Here is an 11,775-nt window from a genome sequence, read left to right on the forward strand (position 1 = left end):
CTTCAATTTTTTTCCCATTATTTATCTCACAAAACATTTCTCTCCTGTCATTATCATGAACTCATCAAGCACGCACTAGTAATTATATATATACACACACTTGTTTTCTTTACGCATATCAAAATAAATCATTTTTTATTATGGGATGATATATAATATAATAAGAGATCCATTTTTTATATATAGTTCCTAATTCCTACATCATATTACATAAGAAAAATATATGATTTGCATAAATAAATATAACAATACAATAAAGAAATATAAAAATGATTTCAAATGTTATCTTTCACATATCCAAAAATGAGGCTTCATGACAAATCTTAACATCTATCAGATGGCTAAAAGAAATCGGTATTCTCATATTTAGCAATGCTGATATGTTTCACACGTGTAATAATAATAATAATAATAATAATAATAATTAAAAAGGTTTTACAAAGTAGTATCAATTTTAAAACCCCCCTAATTAGATAGTCAATTTCCTACTAGTTTGTCTCCTAGATTTTAGCATGCTCTACTAAGTCCACTCTATATTAATCGCAGTAGTGTTAGAAGTTTTGCATCAATGAGTATAACCTAGTTAAGTAGTTATTACCACTCCATTTCTTTTTCTTTTTTTTTTCTGGTAACATGATGATATCATCATCATGGACACACTCATGCATATACTTCCAGAGCATGAACACCACTTTTGCTGTGAATAAGGTGCCAACAAAGAAACTTTCTCTTCCCAAACGCTATATCATCACTAACTCCTTGCAGTGCACATTGGAAGCTCCAATTTCTGTAGTTAAAGGTAAATTGATTTAAGATAATTTTGTGTGCATTAATCATATAAAATTTCTTTCATTTTGAAATATTTACAAGGTCATGAAGATCTGTTATTTTTTTAGACATTGTAAAATAAAGAACAATTACTATCCGAAATTGTCGATAATTAACGATCAAAACTGTTATTTGTACGTCAAAATCAGTATTAATGTATTTGTGTATAAATATATGTGTTCAATTTATTTTTTAACATATATTTTATACTAGGGAGCTACTCAAATAAAGACGTCTAAAACGTCCTTTTTAAAGGTATTTTCTAATAATTAAAATTTAACATATATAATCGATTAAATTGGGTTATTTTTGTCAAAATTATGCCAGACAAATTACTTTAGCCGAAAAAATAATGAATCAAATTTTGAATTGGTCTACATTAATATTATTTTTTATAGAAAATGAGTACAGAGTACACATAGGGTTAGGATTTAGAATTTTCAATATATATATATATATATATATATATATATATATATATATATATTTTATAATAGAGATATTGTAGTTATTTTTATAAAAAAATATTAATTTTGACCGATTTAAAATTTAATTTATTGGTTTTTCGACTAAACTGATTTGTCCGGTCAAATTTTAATAAAAATAACACAGTTTAATCGGTTGTGTTAAATTTTAATTATTAAAAAATATCTTTTAAAAAAAGACGTTTTTGACATTTTTATTTGAGTGATTTTCTTTATACTATTAGCTAATTTTAATATACACCTAAGAGATTGATTAACAATAACAAATTATTTATAGAACCCCTCCAAAACATTGTTGTTAGAAAAATATTAATTAAGGTTGTTGCTAGCCATATAGACATTGTAGTAGCTCAGCCGAAAAATTTTAATTTCACAAAATTAAAACATTCGTCTTTCTACCATTTTCATTGATTCGGTTTTGGCCCCTTTATTGTTTCACAAAATGCAATCTTGATGCAAACCAAACATTAGGTTCAGGTGATACTGTGATACATTCTTTTTCCTTTAGTTAGGCCATATTGTTAGTACTTAGTATAATGTAATGCACATTGAATTGTGTGTTTTTTTTGTGGATACTATAACGAAGACTTTATAATTGTCTTTATGTGAAAATATTCTCTTTTGACCTTTGGATGATAGATTGAATGGTTAGATTTTAATATTTATAAAAGTGTTGTCTTTGTTTAAAGTGTGGCTAAATAAATAAATCACACTTTTTAACAAAACATCTTCATATAAAATTAAGAATATCTTTATATCTTGAAATAAGGACGAGAATCCCACCCCACCATTCCTTTGTCAGAATGATAAATTGATAGAGACATTTTTCGATAATATTCAAGACTAACTTGTTTCATTTTGACAAACGTGTAGCTCCTGTACCGTTCTGTTTAATTAGCACCACATAAAGTAATCAGAAATTAGAAAGAGAAAAATAATAATTCAAATTTATCAACCACACAAGCAAATACAGTTTTGTCTCAACTTGTCAGTATCTTCTTATTGTTATAATGTTATTTGATTATAGCCGAATTATTACTTAACACACTCCTCATTACTTTATGTGTAAGTTATTTGATTATTTATACCTCATACTCAAACTTTCCTGCATGGATTAGATTTTAAGGAATAAGCCACTACTAACAGATTCTTTAATTTCTGCCACACAAACACACTCTTAGTAGAGGAGATATCTCTTATTGACTTAAATAAATCAACTAATAAGTTCTTCTTATGATATATACATGCCAATAACTAATATGGCATATTCTGTTTGAGAAATTTTTTATTATACTTTATACTTTTTATAAGGTGGAAACTCAAATACAGTTAACTTCACGTGAAGTTGATACCTGAGAGTCGTTAGATGATTTGACTGATTTGACTAAATTTTCATCTAACAGCTCTGTCAACTTTACGTGAAGTTGACTTCACTTGAGTTTTCACCTTTTATAATTACTATTTTCTTGATCAATATATACTCATATTTCTCTAATTTACCTTATGTAATAGAAAGTTTGAAGATAGAAGAAAGTGATTGAGATAAATTAGAGGTGAGATGGCAATGTAAGAGCCACCTAACAAAATGAGGATTGTTCTGAGTCACAAACTTGTGAAACAGAATAATGCGTGGTTCACCTTCTCTTTATATATATATATATATATATATTTACACTCTCATAGCTCATTTCCTCAATCACCAAACCATTACCCAAATAACCAAACCAAACTACACCAGACACTTCTCCTAACCTTCAAATTCACCTCTACTTGTTCCTACTCTCTCTGCATTCTATATAGATAGTATATACATGCATATACAGCTTGCTGTGTAAAAGGACAAAAGTTAAAGTGCTTCTAAGTCCTAAGCAGAAGCCATTTAGTTTCTCTTAAATCCTACTAACATGGCTGGGAATGGAGTTTTTGCAGAGATTTTGGATGGAGAAGTGTTCAAGTACTATGCAGATGGAGAGTGGAAGAAATCTTCTTCTGGCAAGAGTGTTGCTATCATCAACCCCACTACCAGAAAGACTCAATACAAAGTTCAAGGTAATTCAACATCTATTAAAGTTAAACATGTTTAATTGTTTATTGTTATCACATATCAACTGATTTCTCTTGCATTTTAAGTCCTTTGTGAATACCATTATTGTTAACTTATATACATACTAGTTTACTGCATGAATTAGATTAGGCATATTATAGGGTCTAAGAATAATGTTGGTTGGTTGATGCAGCTTGTTCACAAGAAGAGGTTAATAAGGTGATGGATTCTGCAAAATCTGCACAAAAGTTATGGGCGAAGACTCCGCTATGGAAGCGTGCCGAGCTTCTCCACAAGGCAGCAGCAATCCTCAAGGAACACAAAGCTCCAATTGCAGAGAGCCTAGTGAAAGAGATAGCAAAGCCAGCCAAAGATGCTGTCACTGAGGTGCTTATATATTATGCATATTAGAATTACAATAAAGAATAATTGATATATCAAGTTAACATTGTTTTTAATTTTGTCCTTGAAGGTTGTAAGATCTGGTGATCTTGTTTCTTACTGTGCTGAAGAAGGGGTTAGAATTCTAGGAGAAGGAAAATTTTTGGTATCAGATAGCTTCCCTGGAAATGAAAGGACCAAGTATTGCCTCACATCCAAGGTTTCATTTTCACTACTTATGTTCCTTTTTGGTTATCAGTAATCATTTGTTTTTACTATTTTACTTACAAGTCACAATTTTACAATTCTTATATTACTGGTTTGGAAACATATTATGTATAACAGTACCAACTGTTTTCCTTGTTTCTTATACATACTCTTGGAAAAGATACTTAGAGATAAAGGAAGAAAAAATGAACATTGTTGTATTGCTGATTTTAGATAAAAAACCATGGTGTCTGTTATTCTGTTACAGGATGACATTTACCACCATCTTCTACAACTTATTGGATCAGATGTCTGATTTCTTTTTCACTTGTCTTTTGTCTATTTTCCACCACTTGTTCCATATGTGACTTTCTTTAAGATTCTATCTTCATTTATTTAATTAAAGGCTTCTTGGTCTAAATTTAAGAAATAACTTTTTTTAACAAAAAAATAAAAGGGCAGCTGATCACAAAGTATTGCAGAATCATATTCTTATGAACCTTTTCATTTATAAAATTTATACATCAGAGTTACTCTACTTGTCATAATAACATTCAAAGTCAATGAAATAAGACAACATAGTTCATGAAACAACATCAGACACATTTTCATAATATTGAATACATTCAACATGTCAATAACTAAGGAAGGTCCAATGCAAACTGAATTTCAGATTCCACTAGGAGTGATTTTGGCCATTCCACCTTTTAACTATCCTGTCAACCTTGCTGTCTCAAAAATTGCTCCTGCTCTTATTGCTGGAAACTCCATTGTGCTCAAGCCTCCAACTCAGGTAATCAATCATATCCTCCATTCACATATTCTCATAGTTCATGCCATTGAAAGAAAGTGCAACACTTGATTCTTTTTCCAGGGGGCTGTTTCTGCTCTTCACATGGTTCATTGCTTTCACTTGGCTGGTTTTCCCAAAGGCCTAATCAACTGTGTTACCGGCAAAGGCTCGGAGATCGGTGACTTCCTTACAATGCATCCAGGTGTGAACTGCATAAGGTGAGTGAGAGTTTAATTTGTTCCCTTGTGAATTCTGATATGAATCATGCTGCCATTAAATAAAAAAAAAATTGACTTTTACTTTCTTGGTGTGTGTGTGAGAATAGCTTCACTGGTGGAGACACCGGCATTGCAATTTCAAAGAAGGCAGGGATGATTCCTCTGCAAATGGAGTTGGGAGGAAAAGATGCATGCATTGTACTTGAGGATGCTGATCTTGATTTGGTAGCTGGAAACATTATTAAAGGAGGTTTTTCATACAGGTGAATAACAGAGTTTTGAATTTTAAACTTCTTTATGAGCTTCTGAAGGTAGTTGATTCAATAATTTATTTGTTCTTGTGAATGAAAGTGGACAGAGGTGCACTGCTGTAAAGGTAGTCCTGGTAATGGAATCAGTGGCAGATGCATTGGTAGAGAAAGTGAAAGCTAAGGTGGCAAAACTAAGTGTTGGAGCACCTGAGAATGACTGTGATATTACTCCAGTTGTGTCGGAATCGTCGGCGAATTTCATCGAAGGACTAGTCATGGATGCAAAGGAGAAAGGAGCAACATTCTGCCAAGAATACAAAAGAGAAGGGAATCTGATTTGGCCTTTGCTTCTTGACAATGTTAGGCCTGATATGAGAATTGCATGGGAAGAGCCATTTGGTCCTGTTTTGCCTCTCATTAGGATCAATTCCATTGAAGAAGGAATCCATCACTGCAATGCCAGCAACTTTGGACTTCAGGTACACAAACAAACAACTTCATTCAACATTGCTTTTCTTTCTATTATCTGGATTATTTTTTTTATTAATAGTAGATGTAGGCTTACTTGTTGTAATTCTTTCTAGTAAGAATACATAAAGAGTACATAATATATAAGGTGTAATAATTTCACCAATAATTTTTTATGAGATTTTTCATTCTTTTCAAATTGAGAAGAACTTGTTTTTTCCCTCTTTTAATCTCTTCTGATTCATCAAACTATCAGCATCACAGCTTGAACAGCTTAGGCCATGAAATTTTCTTCACTTTCTTCTTATTATGTAATCTTACAATCAACTTGTGTATGTAGGGATGTGTCTTTACAAAAGATATCAACAAAGCAATAATGATCGGTGATGCAATGGAAACTGGAACAGTTCAAATCAATTCTGCTCCGGCTCGAGGACCTGATCATTTTCCTTTCCAGGTAAACACTTCTGCGGAGGCATATAAATGGTTATATTTTTAAAATGTTAGTTTAAATAGATAGAAAGAGACACATAAATAGTTATATTTCTAATAAACAATACACGCATAATGCAAACATGTGTATGTAATATTGACTAACAAAAGGGTTAATAACTTGCAGGGTATAAAGGACAGTGGAATTGGATCACAAGGAATTACCAACAGCATAAACATGATGACTAAGATCAAAACGACTGTCATAAACTTACCAAGCCCTTCTTATACCATGGGCTAGAATTAGTATAGTTAAGTTACACATATATGCATGGTATGGCAAAAACCATTTACAGTGATGGTAATTAAGATTACAATGCAAACAGCATGCATTTGTTCACCATTGCATTTTCTTTAGCAGCAGCTGGAATTATTGAAACCAGATAGATAATAACGACCACTGCGTCACTTGTGTCTACTATTATTGTACTATTATTATTTAGAATCCATGGTAACATTTATCTAGTGCCTTGTCAATAAGAGTTAGCTTAATGTGATTCTCTTTTGGTTAAATTCAGTGAAACGAGTATCATATATTTCAGTTGAATTTCGCCAGGGAGCTAATGGAATATTTGTACAATGTGTACAATAGGCTATGAGTTAAAAAATGAAAATCACCCATACTATCCAAAATAACCATCTGGGTACTAGGAATAAGAAACATCTCATGTCGTGAAATCACTCATCCCAAAAGCTTAAGCTGATTTTGGGGTTCGGATCTAGAACTCTGATACTATGTCATAAAACCACTCATTCCAAAAGTTTAAACTAACAGAAAAAGGTAACACTAATGGTTATATCTCTAATACTGAATCGAACATCTCTAAACCTTTATTGTACACATTGTACAGATATTCCATTGGTTACCTATCCTTCCTCATTTCAGTTTTATCTTTAATTATGAAAAAATTGATCCATACTCTTAACAAGAAAGGAAATTAAAGCGTAACTAGTTTGAATGATTAAAATCAAAGGTGGTAAATATCGAAAAGTTTCCCAAATCATTTCAAATTGATAGTAAGTGGGAATTGAGGTGTAAAGAGGAAGACGTGATTGCTACAAGACAAGGACATATACCAACAAATTATTGCCAAGACATAAGTAAAGATTTTTTTGTCTATTCTAATTTTTTAGCCAGAATTTCAACCCCCCTAATTCTTCTTAACATAAAGGAACCAATTTAACGTTCTGTAATTAAGATTTGATGTTCTCTATTGTGTCACGAATATTTATGAAGATTTCATTCCATTGAACATTGGTTTAATCAACGTCCTATCGTTTAACGATGCCAACATGTCTTTTGCACTAGTCAATCACAAAAGAAGAAAGAATATAATCAATGAGGTCAGAGCTCTGGTTCTTTTTTTTTTATTCTTCTTGATCGATTATAATGTGTATGATAGGAATAAGATCAATGAGCAACGCTTTGAGACGGTACTAAAGGGGGTACATTTGATTGATTCAGCATATAGTATGGGATCCAATTATAAGACCAATGATGTAACATATGCTGAAATGGGTATGTTAACTTTGTCGCTTTCTAAGCTTCGATCTTGACACAAGTAAAAATAGATAGAACCATAGGATCTTTAATTAACCATGTGAACTGTCAAGTGATTCAATTATTAATTAAGGGAATAAACTCTATGACTCGTAACACCCCTGCCTAAAACTATATGTTTAATTTACATGCAGATTAAGGGCTAAGAGATGCAATATGTGAATTTTTGTGACTGTACATCCACTTAACGGATATATATATATCAACTATTACATGTACCTAAAATTAACTAATAAAATCAGTCATCAATATACTAATGAATTATAACTCAAATGACATCATCTTTCCATACTTACTTAAAAGATTCTAAATTTGAGTTTTCTTATCTTTATTAAAAATAAATAAATTAATTTTAGCAGGAGAGTTGACGCGTAAGTGAAGTAGAGTAATCCAGCTGTGACAACCTGAGGAGAGGATTTTATGGTTGTTTTGGCGTTTTGTGAAAATGACATGACATGATAGGAGGAAGAAAAAAAGAGAATTGGAATTGAGAAGGAAAAAGAAAATTTAATTAATTAGAATGAAATATGAAATATGTGTTGGGTGTTCCAATAGTTAGTAGAGTTGAACGACAGTAAAAGCCTGGTCTCACTCTAAACTCTTTAATAAGAGAAGAGAAGTTGGTCCAGAAAAAACGCAAACCGCTATGCCACTGTGAGTAAGCAAAAGAAAAAGAATCATCATGCAACCTTGTAGCAGAGAAATGCAAAGCCTCAACTCCCTCTTCAACAATCAGCAGCAGATCCAAATGGACCCTGCTACTTCTCAAGAAGACGATTTCATCAAGCAGATGCTTTCTACTATCCCTCCTCCACCACCTCCTTCATGGAACCTTGACCATACTCCTCCTAACCCTAAGCCTTACTGGCTTGACAACGACAATGTCGCTTTCCCTAACTACGACGATCCTTCCACTCTCGCTTCCAAGTTCCGTAACCACCAGATCACCGCTAATTCCTCCTCCAAGGCCGCCGCCGCCGCTCTCTTGCTCCAACAGCAGCTTCTCATGACCAGAGGCCTCTCCGGTGCTGATTCCGCCATCCTTCATCACATGTTTGACTCTTCCCAAAACGACGTCGTCGACGCCTCCTCCTCCTCCTTCAAATCTCCCAATCCAGTTAGTCTTTTTCGTTTTCAGTTTCTGATTCGAGTTTTGAGTCATTTTTTGTAACTGAATATGAGGTCAATTGACAGACCTCTGCCGACGGTTCCGTTCAAGCTCTGTACGACGGTTTCACCGGATCTCTCCAGGGCGCTGCTCTAGCATCCAATCAGACTCACCATTTTCAGCATCCACAGGTTCAATATTATATATTAAAAAAAACATGTTGCTATTATTATTCACTGTGAATATGATTGTGATTTAAAATTATTATGAATTTCAGGTTCAGACAAGTTCAAATCCGAATCAGATGCAGGGGCAGGGGCAGGGAACGAGCCAAGGTGGGAACCCGAACCCGAACCCGAACCCGGGTCAGCCGAAACAGAGGGTTAGGGCGAGGAGAGGTCAAGCCACGGACCCACACAGCATCGCTGAGAGGGTACGCTTTCTCTATCTTCTCTCTTTGACTTCATTCATTCCACTTCAAATACGTTCGGAATTTGGATCTCCAGAAATTAATTGAACACCTACCAATAATTTCACCTGTCATTTTCCTCGTGTTATTATCGCTAATACGTCAACCGCAACGCCTTAATCTCACTTATTATTATTATTAACAAAATTTGCAAAACAGGGAAACGAACACAAACAGCAATTTTTTTTTTTCATTTTTTTTTACCGGTCTTTGTTGTGAAGCTGATTCTGAAATTTTGTGTGTATGATATGGCAGTTGCGAAGGGAAAGGATCGCGGAGAGAATGAAGGCCTTGCAGGAATTGGTTCCCAACGCCAACAAGGTAGTAACTTCCTATTTACTTTTACTTCCGTTTCTTTATTTACGAGCTCCTATGAATTTCTCTGATAAGTCTGATAAGCATTTCTTTCTCAATTATGTCTTCTTTTATTGATTTATTAATAGTTAGTCACATTCCCATTAATTATATCTTATATTTTCCTGCGTGACTTGAAACATGAAATTTTTATACGAAGCTTATTGGAAAGCACAATGGAGACGGTGAACAACTGGTTTTTGAATAGTTGTTCGTTCGTTGTTGCATCATGTACTAATGTGTATAAAGAAAACCCTTCTTTTTATTTATTTATTAGTTAGTAAACCCATATGAACATAATAGAACACGTTTTATACTTTAATATTAAAAAAAAAAAAACGAAAAGAGAGCATCTGAATTCCTAAACATCTAGGTTTACCATTCTTTTTATTTTTGTCTTTATCTTCCTCAACTTTCCTGTCATATTCAATCTCATATGTCACCCTAGATTTCTATAGTGCTTAGTTTTTGACTCTTTTTGTTCACCTTGCATATATTACTTTTCACTCGAGTTTACATGATTTGTTTATTAATTTGTGGAATGGCAGACAGACAAGGCCTCCATGCTAGATGAGATCATCGACTATGTGAAATTCCTACAGCTCCAAGTCAAGGTGAGCTAAATATTTCAGATAAAATTTGGAATAATGCAATTTTAAATTAAAATAATTTCACTTAAGATTGTTATCATATGATAAATAACTTGACAAGTTTCTCAAAACAATTTTTTTGTTGCCACACTTTTGATTGTCCTTTTTATTACCGGAATTGAATTACAGGTTCTTAGCATGAGCAGATTGGGAGGTGCAGCTGCTGTTGCTCCGCTTGTTGCTGATATAAACTCTGAGGTAATTAATTACACGAGATTCTTTTTATTTTCATCCCATACTTTCCTAGAAATGATAACAATAGAGAATTTTCGTTTTGTCCTTCCCCGAATTTCGTCAATAGTATATTAGGTAGGTAGTATTTAGAAGAGAGACAGAAATTGAAAGACTATAAATCTCAGTATTGTGTTTAGTGTAAAATAAAAAATAAAGATTAAAATAAAAATGAAGTTTTAATTTAATTTGTATAAAAAATAAAGTTAGAATTAACTAATTGAAACGACCGTGAGAGTATTTTAAATATAAAATATTATTAAAATTTTAATCTTTTATCTCCAAAATTTCAATCTTTTGTGTCTTCACTTTTTAAAAATATTAAAATACTAAAATTTTAGTAAAATTTTAGAAACAGATACTGAAATTTTAATACCAGTAGTGAGCCAACAAACACATGATACTGAGTTTCATTGGTATCCGTATTTATTGATTCACATTTTTTTCCAACCAAACAGAACGTGGAAGACAACAAAATGAGGGAGAGATATTTATTTTCTAAATTAAGAAATAAAAAATAAAAAGGAGGAATGAGTAAAATTTGGAAAACAGAAATACAGCAGCAAATATTGTGGGAGAGGACAATGATGAATGATGAGTGTTGTTTCACTCTGGTCTCTCTCTCTAGTCTTTACCTACTACTTTTTTTCTTTTTATGTTGGATTTGGCTTCTATCAATTCTAAAATTCTCAATCACTGCAAAACGACAATCACAAAGTAGCACGCGTGCCCACTTTCTTAGATTCCTTTTCTCTTTCTCTCTCACACTCCTACTTTCTTCCATGTCTATCCTTAACTAACACCGTGACGTGTTACATTTCTTGTGTTGCCAGGGAGGCGGTGACTGCGTCCAAACCAACGGCAACCAAACGGCAGGGGCTTCATCCTCCAACGACAGCCTCACCATGACGGAGCAACAGGTGGCTAAGCTCATGGAGGAGGACATGGGTTCCGCCATGCAGTACCTCCAGGGTAAGGGCCTCTGCCTCATGCCAATCTCCCTAGCCACCGCCATCTCCACCGCCACTGCCACGTGTCACCCCAGGAACCCCATCATGAACCCCACTGATGGACCCTCCTCTCCCGGCATGTCTGTCCTCACGGTGCAGTCTGCTAACGGCGACGCCGTCAAGGACGCCACCTCCGTTTCCAAGCCCTAATGACGCCGCTTAGCTGACTTTGTTTTCTTCCGACACAAAACGACAAGAATTTTCTGAAGTCTAGGAAAATAAAGA

The 11,775-nt window shown here is 33.6% G+C and overlaps 2 protein-coding genes across 3 annotated transcripts in view; both read left to right on the plus strand.

Annotated features, from left to right (window-relative positions):
* Positions 2,983-6,690, plus strand: LOC107641139 (NADP-dependent glyceraldehyde-3-phosphate dehydrogenase). Of its 2 annotated transcripts, XM_016344648.2 has the most exons (10): positions 2,985-3,169; positions 3,201-3,362; positions 3,551-3,744; positions 3,830-3,958; positions 4,619-4,738; positions 4,820-4,956; positions 5,064-5,219; positions 5,308-5,686; positions 6,016-6,132; positions 6,295-6,690. In XM_016344648.2, the coding sequence occupies exons 2-10, from the start codon at positions 3,218-3,220 to the stop codon at positions 6,406-6,408; spliced, it is 1,491 nt and encodes a 496-aa protein (XP_016200134.1). In that variant the 5' UTR covers positions 2,985-3,169; positions 3,201-3,217; the 3' UTR covers positions 6,409-6,690. The 2 variants fall into 2 exon arrangements, with proteins under 2 accessions (XP_020961899.1, XP_016200134.1); XM_021106240.1 differs by lacking the exons at positions 6,016-6,132; positions 6,295-6,690 and adding an exon at positions 5,796-5,812 and having other exon boundaries at positions 2,983-3,362; positions 5,308-5,762.
* LOC107641153 (transcription factor bHLH82) overlaps positions 8,409-11,775 on the plus strand; it is a gene marked incomplete at its 5' end in the record, with an annotated part of 3,910 nt that continues 543 nt past the window's right edge. Inside the window, 7 exon segments of the mRNA XM_016344663.2 lie at positions 8,409-8,845; positions 8,923-9,027; positions 9,114-9,269; positions 9,561-9,626; positions 10,208-10,273; positions 10,439-10,507; positions 11,374-11,774. Of these exon segments, the coding sequence (XP_016200149.1) occupies positions 8,411-8,845; positions 8,923-9,027; positions 9,114-9,269; positions 9,561-9,626; positions 10,208-10,273; positions 10,439-10,507; positions 11,374-11,700 (1,224 nt within the window). The 3' untranslated portion in view covers positions 11,701-11,774.

Source organism: Arachis ipaensis, chromosome B01 (assembly GCF_000816755.2).
Source record: "Arachis ipaensis cultivar K30076 chromosome B01, Araip1.1, whole genome shotgun sequence".
In the NCBI taxonomy this organism is placed as follows: domain Eukaryota; kingdom Viridiplantae; phylum Streptophyta; class Magnoliopsida; order Fabales; family Fabaceae; genus Arachis; species Arachis ipaensis.